This window comes from Xyrauchen texanus, chromosome 43 (genome assembly GCF_025860055.1).
Source record: "Xyrauchen texanus isolate HMW12.3.18 chromosome 43, RBS_HiC_50CHRs, whole genome shotgun sequence".
Classification (NCBI taxonomy): Eukaryota; Metazoa; Chordata; class Actinopteri; order Cypriniformes; family Catostomidae; genus Xyrauchen; species Xyrauchen texanus.
The window spans coordinates 13,279,130-13,295,145 of NC_068318.1; the positions used below are offsets into that span (position 1 = coordinate 13,279,130).

At 39.1% G+C, this 16,016-nt stretch overlaps 1 protein-coding gene across 2 annotated transcripts in view; it reads left to right on the forward strand.

The window, feature by feature from the left end:
- Positions 1-716: 716 nt before the first annotated feature.
- LOC127635836 (protein turtle homolog A-like) overlaps positions 717-16,016 on the forward strand; it is a 36,537-nt gene continuing 21,237 nt past the window's right edge. For both annotated transcript variants that reach the window (XM_052116079.1, XM_052116078.1), the window contains exons 1-3: positions 717-964; positions 8,352-8,444; positions 8,931-9,125. In XM_052116079.1, coding sequence (XP_051972039.1) covers positions 8,378-8,444; positions 8,931-9,125 — 262 coding nt within the window. In that variant the 5' untranslated portion in view covers positions 717-964; positions 8,352-8,377. The remainder of the gene's footprint in view (positions 965-8,351; positions 8,445-8,930; positions 9,126-16,016) is intronic.

The following is a 16,016-nucleotide window of genomic DNA, read 5'->3' on the forward strand; positions in this document are numbered from 1 at the left end:
TGTTGAAAGTGTGGGACACACAGACACAGTCTCACCTCATGCTGCCGCCCTCGTTGCCTCGGATGATGATGCCATGCTCATAGTCAAAACACCAGCGAGGCTGAGTACCAGTAAAAACTCGTCTAGACGGAGGAGATTAAAATATTTGAATAAGATGAGAAAGTTGACATTGCCTATTATTATAATTATTATTCAAAATAATTATGTTTGATCGCCTATTAGGAGTGTACATCGGAAGTTAGAACGTGTCTTCGAAATGTAGCCCAACCACATTTAAAGAACCAACACAATAATGGCAAATCATTATCTCATTATTTCTCATATATTGGTTTACTTTTGTGCTTGTTATCACAGGAGTGGTTCACTTGTGCCCATAACAAACAATATCAGAATCTTGACTAAAGTGCAAAATACGCATTAGACACGCCTTTGAATTCTGAGGTCAAACTTATCTGCCACCTGCCTGTCTTAATGTAGCACGGGGTTTGTTTTGCATATACACAGCCTCTTAACAACATGCCTACCTTTATTTCTGTGCTAAGTATTAGCTTTTTTTGTAAAGCTTTAAACATATTAACTGTTAAAAAAGAACTGTTTCCGTTGTTGTAAAAACTTAGAGTTGTGTTTTTTTGTGCACGAGTCAGTTTGTTGCGCCTTGTGCGCTCTCTGCGCGTGCGCGCCCGTGTTTGCATCAGTATGGAGACAGCAACAGATGAAGTAAGCGGGGAGGAGTGAGCCGAGCGCGAGAGGTGCGATGAAGTCAAACCTGCCATAGACTAAGTTTTGCCCTTGGCTTTTCTTTGCCACGGGCACAACGATTTGAGGAAAAATGAGCGATTGTTGGGAAAGTTTCTGAAGTTTCTGAAGCTTTTAGTATCGAAATAACACTGAATATACTTATTTTTGGAATTATTCTTACGCAAAACAACGCTGCTGTCTACAGCCGATAAATGACGTGATACAGGTGCGTACAAGCAATAGAGTTTACTCTGACATGATTTCATTAAATAGACTACTTTGAAGTCTACTACTATACTGCTAATAGCCTACTACTTTTCACTCTTTTAATCTAATTTAATATGACAGGCTTGTTCAGTGAAATTAAACATTTAAAAAAATAAAATAATAATCCTACACCTGTAATAACAAGTTTTATTGCTTATCTATCTATCTATCTATCTATCTATCTATCTATCTATCTATCTATCTATCTATCTATCTATCTATCTATCTACCTACCTACCTACCTACCTACCTACCTACCTGTCTGTCTGTTTGTCTGTCTGTCTGTCTCGCAATGAAAAAATGGGGACTAGAAAATGGGACAATAGATGTATTCTTCTAAATCATTTATATAACACATTAGGGGAATCATGTTCATTTACCAAAACAACATTGTATTTATTGGATGTAACCTCTATGGTCGTTTGGCTCTAATGTGCCAAGGTAGATTATGGCAAAATGTGTGTACATTTGTTTGAAATGTGGTGGATTTATTTAGTATTTGACTCTCAGTTGCGGCAAAGCGTGGAGGAATTAAAAGGTTTTGTTGCCCCTGTAGGGTGCCCATCATAGTGCACCCAACCCACCCCAAACAAAAAAACCACAACAAAAAAACCACAACAAAAAACAATCAATCAAAACAACAACAACAAAATAATAATCATTAAAAAAAAACAGTATGGGTTATCATAGCTCATGACCTTGGATTTAGTGGCCAGTTTGTCTCTTGCAACCAAATATTATTATTTTTTTTTTACTTGTGTTTTTATTCTTGTTGTACATTCTTTAAAGTTTATTCAAACACACCTAATTGAATGCAAACAATTATTATTGAGTGCAAACAATGGTTGTGACAATTAATTTTCCTTTTTTGTTGAATGTCAGCCCAGTGACTCACGTGTAGACTCAGTCCAGTTCACATGCTTAATGTAGTCAAATTCTCAGTATACTGCAGTGCTAGCTCATAGAGACTACTCTAGACATCATTATCTCAAGTTCTCACTAGGGATGCACCGATACCACTTTTTCTCTTCCGATCCGATATCGGAAATCTCAGTATCGGCCTATACCGATACCGATCCGATACCAGTGTCGTTTTTTGCAAAATCACTTTAGAATATCTTTACATTATCGTGTGGAACTAATTGGGGGTTCTCTTTAATATGTAAAGAAACACAAACCTCTAACTACACATTATCTCAATATAAATGTATAGCTTGTTAAGAAACCCTTTATTATTATTTATTATAATTAGCAAAATTAACAGTAATTCAAGTCTTCAAGTCTTCAGTAGAAAAGAAACCAGTGTTTTATTTTTGCCTTTATTTTCTCTCTTTTCCCCCCCCAAAAAATGTCATATTGTATCTGGACTTTAAAGGATTCAGATTTAGTTATAAGATATCAGCTCAATTTTCACTCACACAGTTATTTTTTGGAACCCATTCAACTTATATATTATTATAATTTGTAAACAAATAATAATACTTTATAATAGTAATATATAGTAATAAATCTGAACCATGCACCTTTAACTTTTATACCCTCACACTTTTATTTTGACATTCTAAACTCTCCAGGAAATCCTGTAAGTGTGTCAGTTTGTAGGCAAGTTCACAGTAGTTTAATTCGCTTCTTATTCTAATTCTGGTAAATAAATAAATAAAAAGCACCTCCATTGCCATTCTAAATGCATATTATAAGTGAACCAAACTATTGACCATCTACATCTGAGATGTTGTTCGTGAGCAGAGCTCAAATATTGCACACCACATGAAGGCTTAAAATAGCTGCCATTCACTGACGCACTTTAGCTGCGCGTGCATTTGATATATTTACTCATAAAACATAGCTTTTGTGATTCACAGAGCACGTCTTCAAGTGGCTTTGAATAAAATGCACGAGTCATATGAACTACTTTAATTTTGTTTTTATGTTTTTATTATGTCGTTTTTTGAGCTTGACTGTAACAAACATGACTAACACAAAGTATCGGATTTGGATCAGGCTTGTCGGACCGATACACGATCCGTCTAAAAGCTTCAGTATCGGTGCGGTACCGGATCGGTGCATCCCTAGATCTCACTCTAATTTACAGTGAGATTAACCCATCACATTTTGTTTTTTGTTTGTTTGTTTGTTTGTTTTGGCTCCATTACTTTCACTGCGGCCGGATTATACTGGATTAAACAGATAACTGACTGTCTGACCGCAACTGTCATAAATCAGTGACCAGTCATCCACCGCAGTGTGATGCAATGTAACTTTATGGATTAAGGCACTTTATACACATGTACATGTCACCTGCATAGGCAGTACTGTCAAATTGTTTTAACATGGTAATCCCAAATCTCAGATGGTGAGTTGCAAAAATTGGGTGATATGTTCTGACAGAGTCTCAGATTGTAGTGAATAATGCTGAATGCAAATAATGAAATGCAACTAAATTAATATGTGTGCATTATTAGGAGAGCTAATCAATTTTAATAGGCAGTGGCACTTCCCATGTCTTTTGTAGAGAATGTCAATTGCCTTCTGTCTAATCAGTGTTTTGATGGAAATTGATAGATTGATTGATAGATATGCTAATTGATAGAATCTATCTAAATTAGTGTTTTTAATTTTGCAATGAATTATTGGTTTCCGAGAGCATGAATACACTGAGATTCAACTTTGTCAAATGATAAATGTTAGCATCGTTTTGGATCACCACTTGCTGTCATGTTAAATCTGAATCCTGAAGCAAAACCAGTTGACAACCAGTGGCCTATTCAATATGTCTCTTAAACAGAGCAACAAAATGCATATGTTTTCACGGGTAACTGAAGTGCAAGGGGTTATTGATTGAGAATGTGACACTTCAAGAATGTGTTCATCCTTCTCTTTGTCATGTGTAAACACTTTGTTTGAGTTTGCTCCTTGCCATGTCAGGAATTTGCATATGGGTGAAGACTCACAAATTTGTGGTCAACGTTTGGTTTCGCATAAAATATTTCATCATGTGGCAAACATTTATTCTCTGAGCTGTTAAGCATTTTTAAACTGGTTCAGTAATATATAGAATCAGCATAATGGAGCCAGCAATCCATCCATAGTATCTCTATTATCGTTCTGAAATGAGTGTGGAGAATATTTGGTTATATCATCTGTTCATCAAGGATATTGTTGCCTTCTCTGTAAAATAAGTTTTCTGACATCTACAAATCAATTGTTAGTGCGTTTAGCTGATTAAATCCATTAAGCTTTGGTGTTCCCATGGTCACGTCAGCAGGGATTCTGCTCGGAGCCTTGAAATAGTTTCTGTGGCCAGCTGCTACCATTGATTGGTCTGTTTATTTGTTTTAGTCAACAAATGCCTGTAACACTAGCTTTCTCACTATGGGGTGACTACTGTGTTTATGGTTTAAACAAGTAGATAGTTCTGTTACTATAGTGATAACGGTTGAAGGTTCCTTGTGTGAAAAAAACATACTGGTGTTAACGTTGTTCTTCTTTCCTTCGTCCTTGGTGTTTTCTTTGTTGTTCTAACTTGATGGATCAATTGCATCTTAAAAATGTTATTTATTGGTCAACTTGTGTGTTTTTAGCAATATGATCAAGAAGTGACTAAGTGGTGATAGATTCATCATCCATGTCAGGTTTTTGGTCTTTGTTTGGAGTTGTCATCATTGTTAACTCAACATTGGTCTGGTCTGGATGCAGAAGAGATCAAATCTGAATAATTAAATGGCTGGTGATCCTTGTGCATTAAGCTTAAAATTATAAGCTTTTAATGATTGATCTAGCCTATATTTAGATTTCACGCTCAATTTGGGTCAGTTCCTTTTCAACACAGCCAGATTTGTGAAAAGTTTAATTTAATCATTTGTTAAACCCAAGAATGAATGAACGAATGAAATAGTGTTGTGAAAAAAATTATTTAAATGACTTGAATTGGAATTATAGCATTAACTTCAATATGGACCCATGTCCAAACTGATTTAAAAATTAATTAAAAAGGTCTTCAGTTGAAATAGGTCTGTGCTAACTTAAATTCAAAACACTGCCCCCAGTGGCCATAGCTGAAATTGTTGTTAAACATATCTGCGTGTGTGTGCTCTATTGTCTAGGTGAAATGTCCACAGAGTGGTGCCAAAAGCAAGTTGTAATTTAGTTCTAAAAATAATGTCATATTGTCAACAGGAATGCATCTTTTATTAACCATTTGCCCTAACCCAAACCCCAACCTTAACATAACTGTCAGTGGAGGAAAAATTGAAGCTTATAGAGGGAAAATGTATCCTCCAAATAATGCTCATAAGTGATTATACTGTATGAATGCAATTACATCCTGGTTTCTTTGGGACCAGAACCCATGTTTCTGAGGCTGATTGTGCAACGGAACTCAGCAGAATGGGCGATCTCAGGGCACTGGATCATTCGGTGGCAACATGTCGATTATCTGTGTGATCATGTTGCTATTTCCCCACCTTACAAGTTTAGTTTGGTGTCACTGAAGCAAGGCATATTCAGGATTCAAGGGACAGAAAGTAAAATTGTAATGATCAAACACTGAAAACCCATATTGGTCAACCACTAACCTGAATATGTCTGGTGATTACACTGTGGTGAATATGTTTGGTGGTTACACTCCTGACAGAGAGAAAATAATGTAAAAGTAAATGCTTGCTCCCTTGCTAGATGCTAATTGAAATGGCCAAATACTCTAACCCTTGCCCCTGAAGGTTAATAAATTGAATTTTACTGTCACTTACTGAAACTACGACTGTAAATCTGAACGACAGCTTTTGTTTGCTTTGTAATTTATGTGGGACTTTGGTCTAGCTGGGATGATGATGTCAACTCATTACGGGCAGCAAACAGTGAGCATACCCACCAGCTTTTGTCAATGGGAAACCGGTTTATCAGCATACTACAGAGCTGATTTAATGTATTTTTAAAACTCCTTACATGCCAAGTAAATAAAAAATTAAAAAATCTAAAAGTTCCTTAGGTTTTTAGATCAAAACACAAATTGTTTCCTTGATCTCTCAAGATGAAAACAAAACAAAGAGACTGGGAGCCGAATGCACTTTGAGAAACTTGTGACCTGTGGGATTGGCTTAAGACATCTTTCAGGAGTCTTTAAGAATAGCTCTCACCCTTATTGCTCGGGTGTTAATGAGCAAGAGTTTGCATTGTGCTCTGATGCATAATGCAGGCTCAGGGTGTGCAGTTGAAGAGCTAAGTGGAGCATTGGCTTCTCGTTAGATTTGCCCTTCTCACAAATCGCCCCACACTTTAGTATTTACAGCAACACTTTTAATCAGTGTGGCAACAGTCCAGAATAGATCTAATGTTCACATACTGATTACATACAATGCATCCTGATGTATTAATGATTTACTATGGACTGCAGAATGATAACTCTATGACTTCTATTTGTCTGTGGTAAATGTCTTAGTTCATAGAGGTCATTGGATATTTAAACACGCAACTTCCTGTACTCCCTCACCTGTACACCTTCTTGTACTCCCTTACTTTGTTAAATGTATTAAACTGAAATTTGACCTAAAAGTAGAGATGTCAATGGATTCAAATAACTATGTAATATAATGAAAAAAATATGTGGAATGTACAAGCATTATAAAATTTGTGGATGTAACTCTGTAACAGTTCAAGGATGGGCAAGGAGGTGGGAATCAGCTGGACAGTAAACATAAAGATTTAATGTCAAAGTTAACTTAAAACAAACATAAACAAACACAGACAAACATGGTGCGTCTCTCCCTCTCTTGAACTGGTACCTCTGGCTCCACTTCATCTCGCTCTCCCCCTGATTCAGCGCCGGCTGTGCATCATCACGGCCCAACCACACCCTCCTCCTCATCACACTCCTCTCCCGCCCAATTCAGGCTCATTCAGCCCTCCCACCCCATCTCTGGAGGAGATACGCTGCTGTTCCTGCCGTTATGTCAGCCGGTGGTCCACCCAGCCTCCTGTGAACCTGGGGGAGAGACAAGGGCCGGCGCATGGGAGAGAGAGAGAGAGAGAGAGAGATAAGTACTTGCTCACCGGCTCCCGGACGCGCTATTGCCCGGCCCTCAACCGCTCCTCCGCACTATGGTGTAGATCCTACAGCTCTCTGCGGCCGGCAGCGACCCCTCTGTCCCCAAGCAGACAGCCATGGCTGCTCCCCGCCAGATGGCAGCAGCGAGGTCTCTGCCTGCGACAGTGCATCCATCCTCCCTCCCGGGCTTAGGCACCACTGTAACAGATAAAGGACGGGCAAGGAGGAGGCGGGAACTGGCTGAACAATAAACAAAGTTTTAATGTCAAACCTATCTTAAAGCACATAAACAAACACAGACACACATGCAGTGCGGTCACGTGCATCTCACTCTTTATCGCACTGGTGTCTCCGGCTCCCCTTTACCTCGCTCTCCCACTGATCAGCTGATTCATGCATCATCATGGCCCAGTCACCCCCTCCTCCTCGTCACAAACTCATAACTAAAATATGTGCTGCTTGGTGATTTTCACTCACATTATCAATTTAAAAGTGACTTAACTAATACTCTATATAATGATGATCGATATAGTTTAATATGACTAAAGAAACATACAGCATTTCTGTTTGGTGTTGATTTAGGGGCTCTTACTGGTGGGGCTGTGGTGGTAAATACAACAAAAAAGGTTTGGAAACATAATTAATCTAAAGAGTTGTTATATAATCAATTTCTAGAATTAATAAGCTAATTCAAACAAAATTTGTATTATTTTCATACATGCACTTTTTTAATACCTCAAATTATTTGAGAGGCTAAATAAATTTTTGCCACTTTAAAAAAATATTTGTCATGGCACAATACTATTGAACTAAAATGGTGAAATGGTGGAAAAATGGTTACAGCACCTATAATATAAATTTTCCCTAAACATATGTATAAATTACTATAACATCCATCCATCTATCCATCTGGACCTTTCAACCTCAATCTGAATGCATCATGTGCCAGACAAAATTGTAATCCCTTTGGCACATTGCAGTTTATGGAGCTAATTGTCCAACAGTCCTTTCAATATACATTAGAGTTCTTAACCACAAAATTTATACACGAGTGAGTTAAATCAAGATTTTTTGTTGAGTTTACTGTGTACATATGAGGTACGATACATCCATAAAATCCCATAATCCCACTGTGTGCTGAGAGATTACTGAAACAGAAAAAAACCAAAGGATTTTGGGGAAGTGTTTGTGACACATCAAATTATTCAGATAATATCAGCCAATGAGGTTGGACATTTTGTATAAGTTTTTTTTTATGGATTGTCTGCCTGTTGTTTTGATCTTAATGTTTGATGTCCTGCAGGTTCAGAGATATGTGAGACTGTATGAATGCCCATCATGACACTGAAGATCCTTCCTCGTTTGGAAGTCATTGTTGCAGCCTTGTGCCTGTTCAGTGAGTATTGTACAGTAACTAGCCTTTTTAACAACTGACACATGCATACAAAGGCACATACATCACACTGGAGCCTTTGTTATCATTTACTCACACTTGTGTTGTTCCAAACCTGCATGACTTTCTTTCTTCAGTGGAACACAAAAGGAGAAATATAGCAGTATGTTCACACTTTTCTTTCCATACAATGAAAACATGCAGTGACCAGGGGTCACAAGCCCCAAAAAGGACAAAAAAGTACTATTAAACCACCATAAAATTAGCCCATATGACTCATACACTAAATGCTAATTCTTCTGAAGCTCTACGAAAGCTTTGGGTGAGGAACAAATACAAATTCAAGTAATTTTTCACTGAAAATCCTTCTGATGCAGCTTTCCAATCTCTTTCATGTTTGCACATATTCAAATATGAGGTTGAGAAAGTCCATGTTATATGTGAACTACGCAGTTTTGCTTTTTCAGGTTTGTTTTCTCATTACCTCAGATCTAACAAATGCAGATGAGGCTGTTGTCCATGCCAAGAAAGGGGACAATGCTGTGTTGACATGCAGTTTACCAACCCCTGACCAGGGCAGTTCAGCCCCGCAGCATGTCATAGAGTGGGTGCGTCAGGACTATGATATCGCCATCCTCATCCAATTTGGAGTGCACGACCCTCGTGTGCATCCCAACTTTGATGGTAAGTTCCTCAATGCTTAGAAAATATTGTAACTAGGACTTACGCATGTTGTTGACTAGTTGATTAGTCACAAGCCAATGCTTACCTTGCCAGCTGTTCCTTAGACTTAATACACCATTTTAAATGATTCATGTCACATGATAGTTCAACTAGTCAATGCTACTAGGGCCTAAACCACCATAGAAGATGAAGGTGACATGTCCCCATTAATATTAGTGGTCAATTAAAATGGGGTTCCCCTTCTGTCACTCACTCGATGTTGTGTCGATTGTAGTGACACAAGGGGTCTCTTCTGAGAGCTGCACGTACCTCTGAACTTGAACTTAAGAAAAGGCCAATGTCAAGTTGGCAGACAGAATTTGCATGCCCCGCCCTGGACATACGGGTATAAAGGGAGCGGGTGGGCGAGCGAATGCTAGACAGATTTTTTCTTCTGAGCCGAACGGTTGTGTGATCAGTGAGCTGTGTGACACATGACTGCTTCACCCACCTCTGCAAGAGAGCTTTCTGTTAAATCTGATGGCGCATTCCAGCAGCTTTCTCCTCTCTGCACGCCAAGCAGACTCTGCCCCTGGTCGCTTCGACAGTGCTTCTCTTATAAAAGAGTTGACTTCTCTGAAAGAGTGTATTCTCCTCTAAAAGAGTTTGATTCTGGTAAAAGAGCAACACACACGATCAGAACGCGATTTTTTAAAGATGCCCTTCCGCGGTTGATTTCTCTCCACTTCTGATGGTCATAAAAGCTGTCTCGTGTGCCTGGGCTGCGAACACATGCAGGCAACATTTTATGAATTTTTGTATGTTCTCAGTGCAAGAACATAGCAATGGCAACATTGCGGTCGCGGCTTTCTTTTCTCACGAGAGAAAGCCACTTCAGCCGCCCCCGCGTCGTTCCTTCTTCCCACTGTATTGAGGACGACCCGGCAGTCGTTGAAGGCAATTCGGGGATGACGACAGGCTCGGTTTCGCCGGGTAAAACCCCACGAACCACCTGCCCCCCGGCACACTTGCTTGCTTCCGTCCGAGCTCGGGATGAGCACCAGCATTCTCCTTTGAGCCCCCGGAATTGGATGACGATTTCGCCGCTGCATCGGAGAGCATCACAGCGGCGTCTGATGCTGATGACTTGCCTGGCTGCCACTTTCGGGTACCAGTCTGAGCCTGACGCACGGATACCTCCATCACCCCCTCACAAGGCTACTCAATCACAAGATGCTCTCCTCATCCTAAGACCATGACCAGGCTACGTGCCCAAGGTTTCTATGACCACCTTTCAGGGTGTAGGTCGTGAACCTGCAAGCGAAGCTGCCCCGGAAGGAGGCAGACCCAGCCTCTTTGTTGTTGTGTCCAGTACATGCTTTGCATATCCATGTGGTTCGCACGCAGGGCTCTAGATGTTCTGAGCAGCTCTTTGTCTGCTTTGGCGGATGGCGGAAAGGGAAACAGAGGTTAGCTCATTGGGTTGCTGACGCTATTTTCCTAGCCTATCAAGTTCAAGTTCAGAGGTACGCAAGGCTCGCCCCGTGTTTTGACAGGTCTGAGACAAACCCTGTGTGTAACAACAAGTTACCTCCCCCCAGTTTGGCAGGTCGTGGTCTCCGCAGGGCCTTTTACCCCTGAAAGAATAGGAAAGGGAAAGGACTCCTTCCCCGATGCATCTATAGCGGTAAGATAGCCCCAGCCGCTTTTTAACTCTTATGACGAGAAACACAGAGCGAGAAAAGGCACCCATGCAAGTCATGTCGCCTGTTTCCGTACGGGTACAGGGAACCTAAGAGCGGTATAAGACACCTTTTATTGGGGGCGTTGGGGACAGTTACGTGCAGCCGACCCAGCTGCTTCTAGAACGCAACAGCCTGCTTGCACCTGGCTCGGCAGCCACGTAACACGGGTTAGTGCATGCCGTTTTTAAGCGGGACCCCTTGTGTCACTACAAACAACACAACGTCAAGTGAGTGACAGAAGGGGAACATCATGACTTTGTTACATTGGGGAACATCGTTACTGTTGTAACCTCCGTTCCCCGATGGAAGGAAAGAGACGTTGTGTTCCCCTTGCCACGTCACTATCCCTGCCACTGTAATGCGCCGTAACCATATTCTCAGCTCCTCAGTGAAAACTTATCTGGCATTTGCTCGCCCACTCCCTTTATACCCGTATGTCCGGGGCGGGGCATGCAAAAGAGACCCCTTGTGTCACTACAATCGACACAACGTCTCATTCCTTCCATTGGGGAACAGAGGTTACAACAGTAACCATGACGTTTTCAGTGACAGGTTCTTAAACTAATATTTTGTTTCAGTAACCCCCCATCCATGAACATTTGGTTTCATCCTTTACCCCTATTGTAACCCACATCCTACTCTTCACAATGCCGTATCTCCCACCTCCTTCTTAATTTGTTCATTGCTTGTCTCAGCTTACAGTAACTGTGCTCTTTTGTGTGCTACGAGAGCTGCTAGTTTCTCCCCCTCTCATTGCAGAAGTCCCTATTGTCTGTTTGGGAGCCAGAATACAAAGGGTGTCTATGGGCAAAAGACACTTTGAATAGCCTGAAAATTCCTTTTTTTTCACTCCTGTCTTTAAAAACACAATGGCTTTGAAATAGAATGAAACAAGCTCCTGGGGTTATGCTGCAAGTTTCTGTGCATGGACGAGTCCTCACCTCAAAGGCAGCAATTTGAAGACAGTTTCATCCCTACAGTTTATGCATGACCACAGTGCGTCCCTTTACAGTTAAACAAATTCTGGAAGACTATGGTGCACTTGTCTGTGGTGAAGTTGCCAGGACGATGGAATCTTCTTATTGGGAATCAGCAATAACTCAACTTTACATCAATGCAGCAAGCAATGCTTTAAAAGCTAATTCATTTATTCAAGCAACAAGCAATGGTTTATAAGCAAATGTTAAAGTTGAAGTCTGTAGTATTTACACCACTATTGCCATTAAATTACATTGCAAATAGGGATCATTTCTATTGGGTTTCCTGAACACTCCCCGCTTCTGTATTGGACAAACAAACCAATAGTCTGGCCCCAAACTCACACCATTGGTTGAGTCAATGTTGCTGTGTTGGGCTGCTCAGGGTACTCAAACAAAGTGATGTTTAGCATCACAGAGCCACAGTGTTTTCACTTTTCAGGGGGATAAATCTACAAATGGCTTACTTATAGACAGTTGTCTCTACATATTAATCTAGGATTGTAGAAAGCATTTTAACATTGAAAAATGTACACACTTTTATTTTCACATATTTAAGGTTTGGTTGATAATGGTGCCAAACCAGTTTTGTGTTTGCTCGTGTTTTCTAGTTCATACGAGACAGAATGCCACTGAATATTGATTTAACTCAAGGGTTTAGCATTTCTTTTCCTTGAGAAAAGAGGAATAGAATGGCCTTATGCAAAGCAGGAGCTCACCAAAAGCAGCAGAAAGGTTAGAGGGCGTCATAACTATGTGATGTGAAACAAAGAAGAAAACAAATGGTGTAAAGCTGGGACTTTCTGTGTATTTAATACCTGGCTGTATCAAACTGCAGTGACAGGGATGGGGGGACAGGTGCACCGTGGGAAGAGGTGAAGGGTGAGCTTGGTGTGAATTTCATCCCCTCAGGCTACAGTATTAGTGTGTAATGTGTCCGTTGTTGAGCTCAAAGTCATGTTAATTCACTATGGTGTGAGATATAAGATGCAAAGATTGTTAAACCTTTCATAATTTAAAGCACATTCTTGTTACAAGGTGCATGGTGGTATATTGTAACCAGATCAGCTAATTCTTAATTTTAGATGCCACTTTAGTAGAAGCTTCAAATAGATTGGCCACTGGCAGAAAAATACAGTAGTACAGATGCCAATCAATTTGCTAATCATCTTTTTCTAAATAAGTATTTTTGTCTTGTTTTTCAGTAAAATATCAAAACATCATTAAAACAAGATACATTTACTTGAGAAGCAAAATCACATAGGATATTAAAACCTGTTTTTACACTCAAAAAATATTTTTAAGTCTATTTTTAAGATTTATGCATTTCAGTTTCATAACAAAACTAAATAATACTGAATTGTGTAGCCTAATGTTTAACAAAATTACATTTATAAAACTTATATAAATGTATAATATTTAGTTTTTTATATTTTATTAATTATTACTAGGATTTTGTTTTTGAAATTTAAATGTGCAAATCTTAAAATAATTATTTTGAGTGTATATTTATTTACTTATCCCATTTGTTTTCTTGTTTTAAGCATAAATCTGAGTGAGGTGAAAATTGGGTGAAATTTTGTGAAGTCTATCTAACAAGGAGAAAAAACTATTAAGACGTAAGATTAAATCTTATTATCTTTCACAATTTTGACTCTAATTTATCTAGTTTTAATGATGTTTTGATATTTTTTAAATATAGTTGTGCCCTCCCCCAGGGAAAGAGGGGGGGGGGGGGTATGTACGTCAGACCGGGGGCTCCCCAGCCTGAGAGAACGAGGGAGGAATGTGGCAGGGCGGAGGGTGGGGCCGGGTCGTGATCCTACGCACCCGGTCCCGTATTAGGCTAATTATGCATCCGTGAGGTTTAAAGGCTGACTGCAGAGGGCCGTGCGGGAGAGAGAGATCGTTAGCGGACATGTCCGTCATGTGTATTTATGTTGTCTTTTAAGTTTCTCATTAAAATATTATTTATATCGTCAAGCCGGTTCTCGCCTCCTCCTTGCCCATCCTTTAACTGTGTTACAATAGTTAAATCAATATAGAAAATGAGTACAACAAAAATACTGATTTCTGTAGTGTTCTATTGAAGAACATTGACATCTGAATACTTTTTTGTAAAGCCCTATAATTCCAAATGACCACCCCTCCCCCTCCTCTACCACCATTTAAAAATGCCATTGAGCGAAAATCGCAATTCAACTGATCAAACCAATCAGCCTCCCAGCAGCCCATCGTGATTTCAGTTTTAAAAGATAACAGTGTCTTGAAGCACAATAACAAGAATACTGATGACGAATTTGAAGTGAAACCTGACCCTCGATTTCCTGAATTGAAATTGGAGAGTACTTGGGAAACCTATGTCAAGAGGTGACATAATGTCTCTGGGATACAAGAGAGAGAGAGGATAGATGTTAGGTTTCATAGCCTCAAGACATTGGATTCATAGAATACGATATGAACTGCAGACCTATAATCACTAGCCTTAAATTTAGAAGAGCGGAAGTGGTGACTTAAAATAACCATATTGCAATTCATATAAGTTTTCATATAAATATAATCCTGATATGATTGTAAGTGATTGATTTCTATTAATGAGAGTTAAAGCAATAAGCCAATCAGTGCATTGCAGTGATTTTACTAATGGTAAATGCAAAGACACCAATGATACATGCACTGCTAACTATCTAAAAATCGCCCTTAGAAGGACTTTATCTTGTGAAAGTGCTTGATTGTGTATTTATCCCTTCGAAGCATGTCGTTGAATGTGCATGTCCATATGCAGCTTAGTGAGTAAATAAATTGAGTTTAATAAAAACTGTTGTGGCTCCATTCTCTGATGTCATTAAAAAGGCAGGTAAAAGGCTTGGTGACAGAATCACTATAAGTGTTTGTGATGAAATGCAGCTGAGTATGATTATAACGTTCAGATCAGCTTGACGTCTTGTCAGTTCTTCAGTAAAAGAAGAAGCTCATTGGTCACTTATCGAGAACAAAAGAACCCGCCCCAGCAACAGAATGATTTTTTCAAGCAAGCCTGATGTGATTTTCAGTTTTTGAAGCCATTAACTAAGCAGGTAGTCCAGATGGTCAAGTGACCTCCAGTTGGCATACGTTAATGCGTGCTTCATCTCTCTCCGCCTGGAAGGTGATTTTGATAACGAAGCTCACACCTGAAAATCACTGGAATAATCAACTAGTGTGGGGCCGGCTGATAAAGGTGTTTACAAAAGTGTGCTTATTTTTTTGTTTGTTGTAAATAGTCTTTTTTTTTCTGCAAAAAACTAAAAACTAAATAAAAATTGAACCGATTCAGCCATTTACATTACCTTATATGTTGCCAGGTTATTAAGCATAATGTAAGATTGAGTGTGTAAATGCACTGTCCCATAAAAGATACCAGTGTTTTGCATTTATTAATAATAATCTGAAGAATATGTATGGCTCATCCAATCATAGTTTAGATTAAGAACTATTTGTTTTTAATACTGACTTTAAACATGATTCACCAATTGTAAAATAAATCACATCTAAATTTTGCTAAAGAGAGTCTGAAACAATCTAAACTGTTGTATTGGATACAATTGACAGCATTTGTCAATTCAATTTTATATATTAAGGAGCCTAATATTAGCTTCTCTGGAGATTTAACTTGCTGTCTACTAAGCAACGGAGGGAGCATCTGTTTGTACGACCGGGATTTGCTCAGTGAGACATGGTTAGTCACTCACAAGTAAACAAATGAAAAGAGTCAGTGTGTGCTTGTGAAAAAAATTAATAAATCTTTGCTGGACACACAGGTTTTTTATGCATTAACACAGTAGAATAAGTATTGATGTTTGTTAGGAGATATTTTCCCAACCCTTCCTTTATCATTCATAAATAGGCAAACACTCTGTGCCCTCTAGGGTTAGTTTACTTATATTCAGACTATACCCAGATAAAATTTGTATTGCTCAGGTTGATTTTTCTGAGCTGAGTTGACTTAATGGAGCTTTCAGTTATGTTTCATGTAAGTATTATAGGTAAGACTAGGTTGTATATTTGCTAACATTAAAGGAGTATTCCAAATTCAGTGCATATTAAGCTAAATTGACAGCATTTGTGGCATAATATTGATTACCACAAAAATTATTTTGACTCGTCCCTCCTTTTCTTTAAAAAAAGCACAAATCTGGTTAACAGTGAGG